Consider the following 17,045-nt stretch of genomic DNA (forward strand, 5'->3'; position numbering starts at 1 on the left):
TAAATCTGGCTCTCAAGCAAAGCTGGTGCCTAGTTTACCTAATTTTCACAGTTGCAATGAAAATGCCAACTGGAATGTGTAAAGAGGTTTTCGGTTCCTGAGTGCTACTGTCAAAGGTCTAAAGTTTGCAGGTCTATTTGGACAGGAGGAGACAGGAGACATATACAGTAAGTACAGCAGGCCAAAAGTACCTAAAAGCAGCACTGCCAATTTTAATGGATGTTTACAAAAGAACTGAGGATTTACTTCCAGAGCAGTGGTTTTGATCATATGTCTCACTGTCTGACGCCTAGTTTGAAAAAACTAAATGTTCACGCTTTTAACACCAAAAGCACCAAAGATACTGAATATATGCACAAACATTTAATTTAAAAGCTCCATAAAAAAAAAAATCTGTGTCCAAAGTAGTTCAAACCAACAAGACACACGCTTACATGCATAATTTCCCTGCAGTGCCCTCCAGCGTAGCCCTTGCCCTAACCACATAACAACATTAGCATTTCTAGCCCTCTTCTCTCCACATCTTATCTACTTCAAAAGCAGCGCTTCATTAAATACTGCCATCTATCAGAGAGCGGGGAGCCGAGTGGAATGCGTGTGTCTCCACAACACATGCAGTGTTATGTGGGGTCACGCACACTTGTAGATTAGTGTGACAGCCTGGACGTCACACCTCTCCCCCCACTCGCCTCTCCTCTGGCTGCTGCCTGTGTGTCTTCTTCACTCAGTATCACCGCGTTTTGCCCTTCAAGACGAGACTCAACATGACCAGAGGGGCAAGTGTGCAAAATCTACTTATGTAAAGGGGAAGTCGTGAAACAATTAAATTAACTCCTGGTAATGGATTTAGCATGCGTTACATTTTTTTCATGACATATTTTTATAGAAAGTTTACTTGAACAAATAACTAATCTTCCAGCTGGCGGTGGTTAGCAGTGTCGCTTCCCAGAAAAAAGGTCCTGGGTTCGAATCCGCTGGCCGAGCCTTTCTGTGTGGCGTTTGCATATTCTCTCTGTGCAAGTGTGGGTTCACTGGCAGTCAAGGGCAGTGAAAGGAAGCATGTTAGGTTAACATTTGAGTCTTAATTGAGAGTAGGCATGAACTGTCAGTCTCTAAGCATTAGCCATGTGATGGGCGAACTGTCAAAAGTGGGCACTGGGATAGGCTCCAGTCGATGGATGAATTTTTCTTTCATCTCAGGCTACATTATGTTTATGTATTTAATATGGAAAGAGCCCAAGTGTCCCAGACTAAATCTAAATCTAGAACATCTTGTTGCCAAATTTGTAATTAATAACTCACTAAATCCCCAAGAGTGTACTTGGGCCCAAAGTTGGCCCGAGTCCCGCTAACCAAAGCTAGATCTCAGCCAGTATTAGTCCTATCCTGCACAGCCAAACTCAAATCAAATCTGGCAGTGATACTACTGTATATTTGCCATCTACTGCCAAAGACACTGCACTATTTTAGGTCCGATTCAGTACTTATCATCTCTCTGCTGAGGTGAGTCAAGGTGAGCCTATCATAGCTTAATTACTGTGCACATAATCTTGATTTGTTTCTGCACAATATTAACTTTATTTATGTCCATTTCACTTTCTGAACTTTTTTGCCATCATGTAGTTACAAAAATCCAGTGCAGCAAATTGTCATTAGGCCAGTTTGGAATGTGCGCATGAAGCACATTTTTTGCTTGAGATCTCAAAAATGACCTGAAACTTCGATTTTTTCTCTTATATTTCCCCATTTCTCTAATCTCATTTTCATTATGTTGTTACACACTTCACCATCAAATTGGAGTCAGTAAGTGTCAGGATAAGTGCTTAAGTTCAAGTGGGAACAGCTGTAGTCTGAACACATCTTAACAGATCTAAATCAACGGCACACTGCAGTGCTAATTTACTTATTCATAGTGCTGGTGCAAAGCTGCTAATTCTTAATGCTCAATTTTTGTCTCTATTTGCGGTTTAGCATGTAGCAATCATCATCTGGAGAACACAGCTTTGACACATTTCCCTACACCACTTTATCACAGTTTCACCGGGGACGACACAATGCTACATTTCCTCTTCGAATAGAGGACTCAACCAGGACAACACTAATAAATCCCAGTTTGTACTTGTAGTGGCAGGCGGCGCAGTGGATTCCCCGAATTCCCCATTTGCCACCGTCAACCAACACGATGTTGCACCGACGAATGATGGGTAAAAGATGCTCCTACATACTGATAACAGATGTAGAGCGGCATGAGATGCGAGTCAGAGAAAAAGCAAAAGAGACATAGAGAGGGGGAGGTGGTTTTTGATAAGATAGGAGAAAGTAGGGAGCAGAGGGAGGAGAAAACAATAAAGGACAACAGTAGGGAGGCTTGATCGTCTGTCTCTGGAGTGGGATAGAGGGAGGAGAGAGATTGTGGAGTGGCGTGAGTGATGGAGAGGAAGCCAGGAAGATATTGACAGAGAATCCAGGGCACCAGATGGAGTGAGCAAGACAAAGGGGAAAAAAGAGCTCGGAGACTGAGAAAAAAAGAGATTTGAGACAAAAACCAAAGATTTAGATAGAGAGAGGAACAAAGGCAGACAGAGGCTTAGAGTGCAGCAGAGAAAAATCCAGTGTGTGTCTGTCTGACTTAGTGAATATGGAGGTCTCAGTTTCTTGGCAGAGCGCTGCAGCAGAACTTGGCCCGGACCCTAATGGAGATGTAAGAAGTCTGAGTTTGATCTCTCACGCACGCACGCACACACACACACACACACACACACACATCTCAATCAGTCTGGCTCCGGACAACCTCAATGCACTGACACCACAGTTAAACCAAACTTAAGCAAAACTTCACTATATAGGTATAGTGCGTAACACAAACGTAGCAGCTTTTCAAGGTCGTGTGGCAACTGAACTTTTTTTTCAAAAGTAAATACTGACTAATTAAAGTAATAAATAAATACTTTTTGTAGCACATATAAGCTTCATGTGGGAACATGTGGGAAAATAAAATCCCAGTAAAGGTATAAATATCTGATTTGGTTGCCAAAATATCAAGAAACAGTGTTTATTAAAGGGAACCCCCTAATTTATGTTTTTCTCCCACTAGCAAACTATGACATCACTGTTGGATGCAATTACAAGAGCGACCAGAGACCCATTTGACCGCAGCCAGTCTCACCCATTAGTGGTGCTGGGTGTGGTCAGAGGTGAAGCAGGTTGAATCTATGAACCACAAACAGTCTGGTGCTAATTACTCTCTAACCATGTTCATAGCTGCATTCATTTGTTTCTCTTGCTTTGCCACAGTAAAGCGTAACAGTAATTATAGAAATATGAAGGCAAATGTGTGGTTTTCATACATTTTTCCATAATTAAATTAAAAAAATGAATACATTAAAAAATAAATAAAAGTGCTTTCTAAAAGCACCACTGGTCATTGCCTCGCGGAGTGATACGTACTGTGCTTCAACATAATATTACCGTATTGTGTGTGTATAACCTCTTTTTAAGTTTTGTGGATATTATACATGGTTATGCTGAGGATATGTCGGCCAATTTCCACTGGAAATGCCTTTTGGTTAAACTGTCAGCAAGGAATTTGCATTTGCACTGTTAATTTTTTATATAACTTTAATGCACATAAAAAACAGCTGCTTGTTTAAGTGAAAATACATTGATGTTTTTTTTTGGTTTTTTGCACTAATAAAGTTGTGGAGTTGTAAAGTATTTTGTCTAGTGTCAATTATATCTCCAGTTATATCGTTATCGCAAATTTTCAAATGTATATCGTAATAAATATTTTTGGTCATATCGCCCTGCTCTAATTGTAATGTATTATGATAGTTACACTAATATAATACCTGGTATCTTTTGGAAGAATAGCCTTCATACCACCAACAGGATTCCTGCCATTTGCATGTAAATCCCTTTAATATTTGATCAGTAGCAGCAATTGCACACATCAAAAATTGTTCTTGGTCTAATTAGCATTCGAAGTAAACATATTCAAACCATAATTTTGACTGGTAAAATTTTTAATTACAAAAATGTATAATTCAGTTTGCACAAAATTAACAATTCATTTCTAACAGCGAGAAATGCTGCTTTCAGATGTGTTTGTTAGAATGTCAGTTTTTTATTTCAGCAATTAAATTCCTTCTCATGCGATCATTCGAGACATCAGCAATTTTTCATCAATAGAAATCTAGATAATAAAATAATAATAATAATCCTGGCCAGCTAAAATTAAATTATTGACATGTTGCTTAAATTTGAAATCTAATTTCATGTTTTCAACACAATTACAAATCAACCCAGATTGTTTTTTGTTTATCATCCAGTCACAAGTGCTAATATATTCAGTTTACCATCATATTTAGTAACGTAAGCACAGCTATTGTTTGCAAAAAGACACAAATCCAATATAAAGTCAATAAGATCAACTGTTCTCAATAGCATAACTATATGTTCTAGCTTTATTTGGTTATATAACTATTGTGGGATTTAAAATTTTACCCAAATCTTCTAAAATATCTTGCTAATGCAATTCTATAATACCAACTGTGATCATTACAAGAGTATTTCCTTCTTTGTGTTTTCACTGATTCATTGCTTGCTGAGTCTCCTGTTTTCCTGCATTGATGCAGTTTAAAACAAGTGCAGGGCCAGAAAATAGCTCTGTAAATGAAAGATAATCTTTAACTTTAAAGTTAGTAATTTCACTTTTTTATATTATTGATGCCATCACCACTATTGCCTCAAAGCAAGAAGGTCTTGGGTTCAAATCCACCAATGATTTCTCTCTGGATATTCCTCCTTCTTTCCACAGTCCAGAGACTTCCAGCAAGCTTTTCAATATATGACCTATGAATAATTTAAAAAACTGAGCAGACCAATCAGCACAAGCACTGCTTAAGCCAAGTTCCATACAGCATCTGGACAAATATATCAATATCATATCTGCAACTGGCAGAGTCCAGCGAGTCTCCTCATTTTATTTTGCTAATTTAGCGTCTTGCCTCTTTAAAAATTCAACTTGTTAAATCATTTTTTAATTTACCTGCAGGTCCCTGAAGATCTGCAGTTGCATGGTCAATGTTATGTAGAACAAAGCCCTAGTGTTGAGGTCTCCATGACAACACACACATTCATGTGATGGGAGTTTCTCCCCGTGAATATATTGGTAATCGTTGGCCTCACTGTGGCTGGATGAATATTTAGGACATGTTAACCAACTGCTTAAACCATATGCACGACAACTAACGACACACAAATACTCTTAAGTTGTGAGTCTGTATGTTTGTGTGTGTGTGCATGTGTGTCTATGTCCTTAAATGACTTGCATTCTCCAGAATTAACCTTTGACCAGTCCAGGTCGCCTGCACCACATGCAGCTCATCAATTCCTCCATCAGCTCTCACTCTTACTGCTCTGCGCACACAACCACACACATCTGTGAATGCTAGCAGTGATTATGCAAGGATAATGGTTATGTCACACACTTAAGTCTCACAAAAAGCCACATCCAAGCACAAAGGGGCTGCTATCCACACTTGGGTTTTGGTTGTGTGATTTGCCGTTTCCTGAAACAGAGAGCCGAAGTGCTGCGGCTGTGAAGCAACTTGAGAAAAATAAACAGATTTGTGGGTTTCTTTCTCACTCTTCATCCTCATTGGACAACATGTCATACAGCTACAGACACACACACACACAGAGCCCCATGCTGTGTGCTAAAAAGAGTGATCCGCCTAAAAACTCCAACACAAGCACGGGAAAGAATCAGAAAATAAAAGCCAGGGAGACCGCCTGTGAGGATGCCAATTAAAACAGACAGCCCATACAGGAGGAGTGTGTGCATGTGTGTGTGTCCTCTGGGAGTCACTTCTCTCCTCTTATGGGGTGTCTGTTTGCTAAGGAGAAGGAAAGTAAACACACCTATCCCCCCACCCCCCTCACAGAAACACACACTCACACACAAACACAAACAAGAAGGGCTTTCCCCTAATGTTATTGAGTTAGAGCGAGCGAGAGTGAAGAGGGATCATCCGCCATCTGCCGAATCATGAGTCACTCTCTTTGTGCGTATCAGCTTTCAATCACCATCACCCCATCAGAGTCAATACTCTGTCTCGCATGCATTTATCCTCATTTCTCTTTATGAGGCACCGCACAAAGAAAATGATGTGTACAATAACAGCATGTCATCACAAATTCATCTTCAGTGCTAATATCAGCCCATGTGCAACACTGCTTGAAGTAAAAGTACACATTCTGATACTTTATCCCCTCACAGCAGTATCAGGGACTCACACACTATCATTTTGATTTTTTTTTTGTTCATTAAAAAATAAAGACTGTCAACCTGTTTAAATAAAACATTTACAATGCAGCATCTTACTACTTCAAAGAAGACAGTCCAATATAATATAATATAATATAATATAATGAAGCCTTGTTTTCGTATTCAAAAATACTCCAAACGGCTCTTTAATTTATGTTGCTCACCCCCAAAAATCAGCTTTATGGAAAAAGTTGGGGTTTTGCTGTTTAGAAATATTGGCCAAATGTATTTAAACCAGTTATTTTTTTGCTTTCTCTTCCTTTTTAAGTTCCAATTTTCTTCGGGGCCAAATTCGGGATCAATAAAGTTTTATTGAATTGAACTAAATAAAAAGGAACTATCCACAAAAAAAGAAGAAGCCACCTTCAGAACGTAGCGTTGCCATTATCTAGAGATAGTTCTGCTTTGGGGCATTTGATACGCACAGAAGCTGTTTGTCTACCACTATTAAATAACACGTTAACTACATACGTGGCGTGATCAGATTAGATGCTAATGCTCCAACAGGACAAAAATGCACAGCTTCAGCGAAATATATGAAATGAGGACCAGCGCAAACTCTGACAAGTGAAGCTGGCATGTCACAAGCCCAACAAAAAAAAATGCACAACGAGTAAGGTAAAAAAAACACCAAAGAATCGGTTTAAAAGCCACAAACCAGGACATGGCATTTCATATAAAAAAAGGATATGATAAAAGGTTTTGTCTTCTCTGAACAACTGCCACAAAGAGGAGGCACATTTGTTAAAATTAGACATTGGCCACTCTGAGTCACTGGCTTGGTGTCAGTGCCAGGACTGATTTGATTAAGCAGCTCAGCTTTCAACCAGACATGACCAATCCCCGAGGTCTGTTTTTCATATTCACAAAACTCAGATGTGCCACTAATACAGGCTCTCTGTAAATTATGCAACATTATGTAACGTAAATATTACAAGGACGTGCAGCTGTAAGTGTTTCGGGGATGGTTTTTATTATTTATTGTTCCCTCCCAGCACAGACAAACAGCCACCGTGTACAGTACGGGTCATCTAGATGAGAATGTGGCCCATTAAAGAGTGATGAGATCATCCACTATTGATTTTCCACCGTGCACGTGTGTTCATGTGGAGCACTCCACGCCACAAAACTGCAGCAAAGGATCGCCTTCTCTACATCCTCCTCTAGTGTGTTTATACAGTACGTGTGCGCCTAATGTTCGTGTCCCACTTGGCGGTTTAGTGCGATTCTTTCAGAGGAACCTCATGACTTAGGAATGCCGTGAATGGCTCAGAGGCCTTAAGATGGGAAAGTATGCATCGATTTTGGAGATCATTCCCACAACATTAGCCTGCACTCGCTCCTCCGATCACTATGACCTCTCTGTTGACTCATTCATCTGCTAAAGCACAAAAAGCTCTCTATTAGGAGGTGCGTCACACATCTGGTCACACACACATGACTCTAACAAGACTGCCACATCTGTGCGTGTCTGCGTGTTTGTGTGTGTGTAGCCTATGGGAGTTTTCAGGCATCTCCTCAGGGGCCTGTGTCTTGACTGAATAAAAGTCAAGTATGTGTAACAGCAGACATAACTCACTGAAAATGACCTGTAGACATACAGTATTTCCACCCATAATGCATCTGACTGACCTCGACTTCACCCTTCAAATTAATCATGTTTCATTCTAGCTACTGCGCTTTGTTTCTCATGCTGTAATGACCTAAACACTCCACCTCTTACCACCCCCACCCCCTCAGTGGAAAATCTGGCTTTTCACCCTTCGATAAATTAAACTCCCAAACCTAATTCATAAAGTAAACACGATACGGAACAATGTGTACAGTTCTAGGACATCAGAGATGAGATACAGACAGTAACAAACTGGGTGTCGTTGTTTAGTTAAATCCCTTTTATCAACGCACATTTTTGCAGACAGGATAAAGAAACGCCATCGCCCCAAACTAATGTTAATTTACTTTTAAATATGACAAAACGAAGAATCCATAACACAGCACCATGAACAGGGTTTCGGGCATACGGGGCCTAAGGGAAAGTCCACACAGAAACAGAGTAGCAGAGATGCACTAACCAGAAAGCATGGAAATCAAATCAATCAGTCAATGAAATTCAGTGACGTGTAGTGGCGACAACCAAAATAAATATTAGTAATGTGAATTGGGTATATCCCAAGTTAAACTTCTTAAATTTACCAATGTACAACATCCCAACTCTCACCTATGGTCACAAGTTCTGGGTAGTGAAAAGCAGGAAAAACTCCTAATTTGGCAAAGCAACTTAAAGCCCAATATCCAGACCTCTTCTGAGAATTCAAGGGGAGTTTTAATTCAACATGATCAATGAGCTTCTTCTGATGGATGGCCGAGCTCAACATTAGGGATAAGGTGAGGAGCTTGGCCATTCGGAAGGAGCTCAGAGTACAGCTGCCGTTCCCCAACATCGAAAGGAGCCAGTTGAGGTAATTCGGGCATCTGACCAGAATGGTGCCAGGTGCCTCACAGGTGAGGTGTTCTGGGCATGTCTCACCTAGAGGAGGCCTTGGAGCAGACCCAGGACACGCTGGTGAGATTATATCTCATGGCTGGTTTAGAAGACTTGGATAAGTGATAGGAGGAGGATGGATGGAGGTTATGTTTAAGTACACTGAGTAATCATTTTGTTGAAGTATCCGATTGGCTATCGAGAATCATGTAATTCTACTGGCATCCATAATGACTACATTTCTGGTATCGCGACATCTCTTTTGCAGATACGATCAGCTGAAACAAGTTTCCTGTGTTGGTTGCTTGGCTCAGCATTAGAGATGAGATGATGAGCGCAGACATCCGCAGGGAGCTCAGAATAGAATCACAGTGAGAGGGTTTGGGCATCTGATCTGGTTGCCTCCCTGATGCCTTCCTTTGGAGATTTTCCTCACCTATCTAGAGAGACACCCTCAGAACTCACTGAAGAGATTATATAATTCATCTAACACTTCATGGGAGCACTTTGGGATCCCCGAGGATGAACTGGAATAGCATGTAGCTACTACAACCAACTTTGCATAAGCAGAAGATAATAAATGTATGGTTGTGTGGATGGATTACTCTAACGAGACAACATCCTCTCCAATTGTGAACGTTCAGTCAGCCGGCTCCTGTCCTCACACACTCGTGTTTCACTTGCCGGCTCTCTACTACAGAAGACTTTTGCCACCAATGAACCAAAAAGAAGAACAAGAGCGAGCAAACAGGTTCACCAACTCCTTCCTCTACCTAAACAAAAAGTCAGTTACTTTATTATCTCAGAGAGGAAATTAGCATCCAAAAAACAGAAGAACACAAATACATGGGATCAACTAAATGCAGAACATGACCACAGGTATCATAATGAGGAGTGAAGCAAAAATCTGTCCTGTCTTGATCACAACTTGTTGCAGCCAGCGGGGAGCTTCTCTCTCTTTTTCTATTACATGTATTATTCACACAACAAGGGCTGCAGAAATTATCACCAACTGCACATTACAGACACCATGTGCTGTGATTCCTCTCTGTGCTTTTACACTTGGGCTGAATGTCTCAAAGCACGGCTGTCTCTCCCATTTCTTTGGGTTGTGAAGACACTAATCTTCAGATCTGGCTGTCTTCGAATGTAGCTAACGTCTGACTAATTAAACAGAACTTGAATCACGATGTCTCTATTTGAATAAGGACTCTTTAAGACCCCGACAGAGGTGCTGACACCTGTAGTGGACTGGTTTGTCTTCTCCCCGCAAGCATGCGACCTTATCCCAGTCATGAGACGTTCTGCTCGGGAAGCCTGAGGCTGTACTCTTCCCAAACGCCCCCCTTCTTTGATCTCCTAATCACCTGGCTCAGCCTGGGCCCGAAAAGCGAGCAGGGAGCGGCTGCAGGGGCAGGAGGAGGACAATAATAACCACAGCAGTTGCTCTGGAAGGGAGATTTAAACCTTTTTTTTTTGGGGGGGGGGTCATTTAAAGGTTGTAGTTTCACGCTACAATGTGATCACGCCCCAGCATACCGAAACTGATGAATTTACCTGTTATGCATCATTCAAGGTTACAAGGTGAAATCTGGAGCCTCTGAACACAGTGCCACCTGTTAACCTGACAACAAACAGCATTTCCTGACACAGCTCACGTACCTCTTCGTGTTTGAAGAAGCAGCCAGTTCGAGTGAAATCCACATCCCCTTTTGTTAGAGGATCCAGTGTTTGTTTACCATTTGTCTTCTCACAAAGAAGCACATGAATGCTGCAGAGCAGCTTCAAAGCCAACTTGGACGCTGTGCCTGTCAGGCCTTTCCAGCATCATGTAAAAAATAAAAATAAAACGCCATGGTGCGATATAAATACCACACCGGCATCAGTTTAGCAATAATAATATTTTCCCGGAAATACCTCATAGCTGCACAAAAACATATATAAAACAGACTGAACTGAAAATTACAAACACTTGCATTCTGTCAGTGTGTGGAACTCTCTCGCCCTCTCTAAACACTCGACCCAGTCGTGGGATCAGCAGAGGACAGGAGCTGACTCCCCATTAAACTGTCACATATTGACAAATTCTGCCTGGGATAACAGGGTGCTGTGTCTAGTTATGATTTGGCCTGATGCTCGTTTGTGTGGCTTTAAAAGTGCACTTTGCTTCACATGCTGGTCTCTGGACTTTGCATAACATTCCTCTTCCCCTCCTGTGTCAACCAGGGTTTTGCAACCGAACACGAAGAGCCCCCTAAACACCCCTATTGTCTCCGAGAAGCCCTGTGGTGGTACCGAGCAGCTGACACAGTGTTCAGTGCGGAGGTCTTTTTCTGCAGCTCAGAGGAGGGCTGGCTGACTGGAGCTGCGGTTTCTTGGCTCATTTCTCGTGCACTGACCTGAGATGAAGCTAAAATGTGCCTAATTTTTACAGAGTGGACCCCTCCACCCTGTGGAATCCCCTCCAGCACTCCCCCCTCCGGGGTTCCCCGCCCCTCCGGACATTGTTGCGGTCATGGGAAGCAAATTCAAGCAGGCTGCTTACCTTAGTAGGTTGGGCAGAGGGATGGAGCCGGAGCCTGACCCCAGTATTCCCTTCTTTCCGCTCAACAATTTCTCCACCAAGGCGACATTCCCAGTCCGGGCGGCTTCCAGCAGCTCCTGCTCCTTCCCCATCCCGGACACAAGTTTGCAACGACAAGGAAATAGAAATCCAACAAATCTCCCATATACGCCTCCTTTCCTCCCACCCCCGACACCTTTCTTCACTGTCTGGTGTGGGAAAGCATCAGAAAGGATTCCTATCACTGCATGCTGCTGCTGCTGCTGCACGGTGGAAATAGGTGTTACTGATGCTGCAGATCAGCTCTGGCGCGCACTGCTCTCCTAAGTTCACGGGCATGCACGGGTCCGCTTCACTGCACTTCTCCCCGGTGCAGTGCAATCAGGAGCAGCGGGGAGAACCGAAGCGAATCCCTGAAGTGTGAAGTGAAGAGTAACCAGGGTTTAAAAGAGAGAGGGGGGACAAAAAGGAAAAACAAACTCCTTCTCACTCCCAACTCTCACTCCCCTCCGCTTCTCGTCTCTGACGCTCCTGCCGGTAACAGCCGGGAGGTGAAACTCCATCCGCCGCCACAACAAGCTCTCCTTCCCCCAGCTGTACTCCTCTCCTGCGAACCAAGCGCACTGCCCGGTGCTTTTCTGTGTCGCCTGAACCTCAACGTCAACTCACCTGTCGTCAAACACTGGGCTTCCTTTTCCTGCTTACAAAATAAAACAACTTTTTTTAGGTGCTCTTTTTTTATTCTCATCCTAAATCCCTCTACATCTCACACTTGAGTGGTTTTGGATCCAGATAAAGCTGGAAGCCAGCAAAAAACTTCTCCAAATCGAGAAGATTAACTGCTGTTATGGGGTACAATAGCTACATTATGGAGACAGAATTTCAGGTTAGGTAGGTTGAATAAATACCGACTTGTTTAGATCTATTTTGAGGCCTGGTAGATACTTTATGACAGTATTTAGGAGAGCAAATTGCTATTTAGCTTTCAATATAAGCAAAGCACAATATGATTATACACCCTAAACAAAGCAGCAGAACTCATTTGGGGCTAATCATTTATACAAATAATCACTATTATTTCTGAGCCATGTTTACTTCTGCTGCACTTATTCCCAAACACATTTACTGCTAAATTAGTACTTTTTTAATGGCCCCCTGGAGTACTGGGTCCCCCTGGGGTAATCGGCTGTTAATTAGAAGCCTTCTTTCAAATCATTTTTGCTTCTGGTGCTTACTAATAAACACTCTGGAGATAAAATAAGCTGAAATCATTATGCTATTCCTGTACTGAAGAGAATCTAATTAGATTTTGTCCCTTATCACTTGTGCGATGCTAAGCCTTTATTTTGAAAGCACTCCTGCTGTGCTTCCTCTGTTACCACGGGTTACCTGACTGGCAGACTTACTGTACAGTCTGGGCGTGGATGACGATGCTACAGCACCAACGGGAGGCTATGCCTTTGTTAGGTTCACACTCGCAGCAGCCACCGGCAGTAGCAGCCGCTGCCGCTCTCACACCTCAAACTTATTCTGGCACACTTGCACATGCGCACTCCTCCTCTGTGCGGACAGTGTATTCTCGTCACTGCTGAATAGATTTAGAAGCAGGTGAGCTCCTAAAATATCCCGCAGTCATGCTAGAGCAGAGTTTGTGTGAATGCAGAGGAGGGATTTGTCGTTTTTTTCTCTTATGTTTGCTGATGTGACAGCCTGGGAAACTGAGACTCCCTCCACCCTCTCCACTGCGCCCCCACTCTGCAGGTCGGTGCAAGCTTGGACCTGCTAAATTGGAATTTAGAAGCAAATGTTGCCTTTTAGCACTCCACCTGCAGCTGCAGTTCCTCCCCCCCCCCCGAATTTTATAAGCGCTTTTAGGCAATTCAAATGATTAAAGTCTTGAAATTAAAGAATAATTTAAATATGCATTTATTATTTTTTTCATTAGTCAACCTTGGAGCAAATAAAACTTTACTTTTTCACATATTTGCGAAGATGACAGTAAACTACAATTCAGCTTTTATGAATTTCAGTATATTAGGTAAGAATTTAATATCTACAACCCCCAAATTATCCAAATGTTTTTGTTTTATTTTTAAATTTTTTAATAACCTGATTATATTTCACAGAAACATACACCCTCAGCTGCTGCTGAGGCTTCAAAGGCAGTGTGTGCTCGCTCCACGTGTTTCCAGCTGTGGCAGCATTCAGATTAAGGTCCTGCGTGTCACCTGTTGATCTGAAATCAGGTCAGCAATAGCAGATTTCTGCAGCGATGGGGGGGAAAAAAGCTCTTTGTTCGCACAGACTTATGATATTACTGTCATCCTCGCACCCACATGTTAGTGATTACATGATGCTGCTCAGTGAGAGAGCTGGATCAAGCCTCTGCTTGCACAGGTTACTACTATTATTGATTATACAGTATTTATGTGACATACATATCCCAGTAATGTGTAGGTCTGCAGATGCGAAATAATCATTTAAAAACACATGTCATCATGATCACGTGCTGTTTACTTTGTGAACATGTAGAAGCTTAGGCTGGTGGAAATGTATGGTGGCCCTGAGGTGCCAAATACATACATAAATTGCTTTTTACAAAAAACAAAACAAAAACTCATGAAAATACAGGTGCTACTTCATGAGATATTCTCACTGGTCACTTCATTAGGTACACCTTATTGGATTGGGTCCCTTTTTATCTTTGTAGCTGCCTTAATTGTTTGTGGTACACCCACCCAACAAGTTGCTGGAGACACTCCTCAGAGATTTTAGTCCGTACTAACACAATAGGATCCCATAGTTGATGCAGACTTGTCTGCTGCACATGCATGATGTGAATTTCCAGAGATGCTCTGTTGGACTGAGAGCTGGTGGTTGTCGAGGCCATTTGAGCACAGTGAACTCATTGTTATGTTTAAGAAACCAGTTTGAGATGATCTGAGCTTTGTGACATGCATGGTGCCATCCTGTTGGAAGCAGCCTTCAGAAGATGGGTACACTGATCATAAAGAGATACTCAGGTATGTTTTGGTGTTTAAATGATGCACAGTCTGTACTAAGGAGCCCACAGTGTGCTGAGAAAGTATCCCTCACACCATTAAATTACCACCAGTCTGAACCGTTGATTCAAGACACGATGGCAATACTTTCGCATTCTGATCTTAGAATGTTTTTCAGTCTCTTATTGTCTGCTGTTAGTGAGCCTGTATGAAATACAACCTCAGTTTTCTGTAATTAGCTGATGTACCTAAGTGGCCGAAGAGTCTATATTAGTCTTGTTCAAAGTAGTGAACCTACCAGCAGACTGTCATTTCCTTCCTCATAAGAGGTGCCACTAGTATGACTGAAAACAAGCTGGCACAAGCTGAAATTGAAATGCTCCTCTTAAAAAAGACCAAACAAAACCCATTTCTTCTGTAATACTATAATGCTTCTATAATAATTCAGTTTTTTTATTAAACCTGCACACTATCATTGTATAAAATATCACAGAATCGCTCCAACGCTGAACTAAAACCAGAGGATGAAACAGTGAAGAGGCAGCTGCAGCCACACTGGGTGTTGGACACAGATTTTGTACTTCGCACTCAGCCGAGACTCAACCTGATGCCTCTCTCGTTCATCCTATTTCCCACAATCCTGCCGCACATGGAGCTGGCAATCCTTGCACTCTGCTCCACACACACACACTTGCAGTATATAAGTGAACGTGTAAACTTTGCTTACATAAATGGGTCTGCACTGTGACGTAGCTGTCATCACAGACACATTAAGCTGCAGTATGTAAACAGCAGAGGAGAGCAGAACTTTTCTGTCTCTTAGACACACACACTTGAACACTTAATGTCCTTCTATGACTCACTGCACTTCTCCAGCCATAAAATGTCATGACCATTTATGTTCACAAAGACCAAACGCTCTGCTGCAGCGCTTCAGTGCAGCACGTTTGAGCCGACAAAGTGGCTGCACTCTTATTTAAAGAGCTTCACCCTCCAAGCTTCAATATTTAGCAGTATTTCTTACACACACACACACACACACACACACACACACACACACAAATGAATGAGCAGTTTTAAAAGTGTTCATTAATCTAGCTTTCAAATAGAAGTTTTAAAAGTTAGTTATGTTGTGCTGTCAGAATGAATTTTTATGTGTTTTTGTTATTTTTCACTTAAACTGCATATAAACATGTGTTAGATACGTTTGACACCAGCGTGCCTGTTGTATTCATCCAGCCAAATTTTTTTTAGCACCTACATAAATTTACCTCTCAAATCAAGTCACATACATTTTGTTAAAAGCCTTTTCAATTTGTGTGAGAATCAATCAAAAAAGGGGCAGTCGTTAACCTAACTTTGACCCTTGAAGGGTCACCGGTGTCTTGGTGATTTTTAGGAGGCCAACAATGCTGCTGTGTAAATTGTAGATGTATGAGCTATACAGCTGTGCTTCAAAAACAACACATTTTCACATACAAAAAAATGAAATATGTAGTGCTCCTGTATAGGCTGAGATAAAGTGTAGAAATAGCAGAAATCGCTGAAGCACTAAAAGACCAGGAGAAACTGCCCATTTTAGAAAGACAGTTTCTTAGGTTTTCACAGGAAAGCAAAGAAACTATAAAGCTCCAGTATTAAATCAGCCAATGTGGTTTTTCTCTTATTAGCCAACAGTGATTAAAGTCCAGCTTTTAAAGTTTGGTAGCTAAAGAGGGAGCCTCATAATAGTCTGAAGCTGAAGACGACAACTATTTGACAAGGGATAAGACAAAGACGCGTACATATAAACATCTTTCTGCCCCTGCTGGATTCAAATCATATCATACTGTAACAGTGCTAGGTTAATGCAGTGTTAAAGAGTCGGAGTTAACGTTTGGTAAAACTTTGTGCTATGGCGCTCAATTTCTATTTGTTTATTACATAGTTGTCATACAATTATAATGCCCTACTAAGCATAATCATGCTCTATGCACACCCTCTGGGCCATTAACTAAATAGAAACTTCACCATCGATCCAGAAACAGTCATAGAGACTGAAATTGGAGCTCTTAATGCTTGTAGTTTAGTTGCACAAAAATAGGCTGCGTTTTTTTTTTTTTAAGCGCTATTAAAGGAAATATCTACTCTCACGGTTCCTCCACCTTATAAGGCCCAGACGGAGCAAAGCATGGTAACATTGTATTCTATGAAGGAAAACTCTTATTTAATGGCCAAATAGAGTAAGCAATTAATATGGGATTGATAGTGAGTTTAATAAAGAATGAATAGGCAACTAATAAGCAATGAGGTAATGGTGAATATGTTGATCTTAATATTTTAGATCAACATATTCACCATTATAAAAACATAGCTCAGCGTTTTTGTCTTTTTCCAAAACAAATGCTCACAGACCGAAGAACAACGTCAGTGTGTTTTGTTTGTTCATGGCAGTTTGTGTTTCACATTTTTAAGTAATGAGCTTTAGACGTAGGCACGGGAAGTCTCATAATGAGCCGAGAAAGATGTCTGCAAAGAACTTCACACCCGACACTTAGAAAAAGTGAAACCTTTTCAGTCGGATACCTTTTATTATTGTGAGTATTTCAGCAGCTTTGACAGACAAAAATACAACTTATTATTACGTGTGTATTTTTTCTTTTTTGTTTTTTTTTAAGATTTTTTTTTTTT

The 17,045-nt window shown here is 41.4% G+C and overlaps 1 protein-coding gene across 3 annotated transcripts in view; it reads right to left on the reverse strand.

The window, feature by feature from the left end:
- The window catches only part of anks1b (ankyrin repeat and sterile alpha motif domain containing 1B), a 274,655-nt gene extending 262,636 nt beyond the window's left edge, over positions 1-12,019 (reverse strand). For 2 of the 3 annotated variants that reach the window (XM_005947550.3, XM_014329283.2), the window contains exon 1: positions 11,356-12,006. In XM_005947550.3, coding sequence (XP_005947612.1) covers positions 11,356-11,486 — 131 coding nt within the window. In that variant the 5' untranslated portion in view covers positions 11,487-12,006. Of the gene's footprint in view, positions 1-11,355 lie in introns of all 3 variants that reach the window. The other variant, XM_005947551.2, reaches the window with a different exon arrangement.
- Between the last annotated feature and the right edge of the window lie 5,026 nt (positions 12,020-17,045).

The sequence above is a fragment of the Haplochromis burtoni genome, unplaced genomic scaffold (assembly GCF_018398535.1).
Source record: "Haplochromis burtoni strain Fernald_Lab_line unplaced genomic scaffold, NCSU_Asbu1 Contig_49, whole genome shotgun sequence".
NCBI lineage: Eukaryota > Metazoa > Chordata > Actinopteri > Cichliformes > Cichlidae > Haplochromis > Haplochromis burtoni.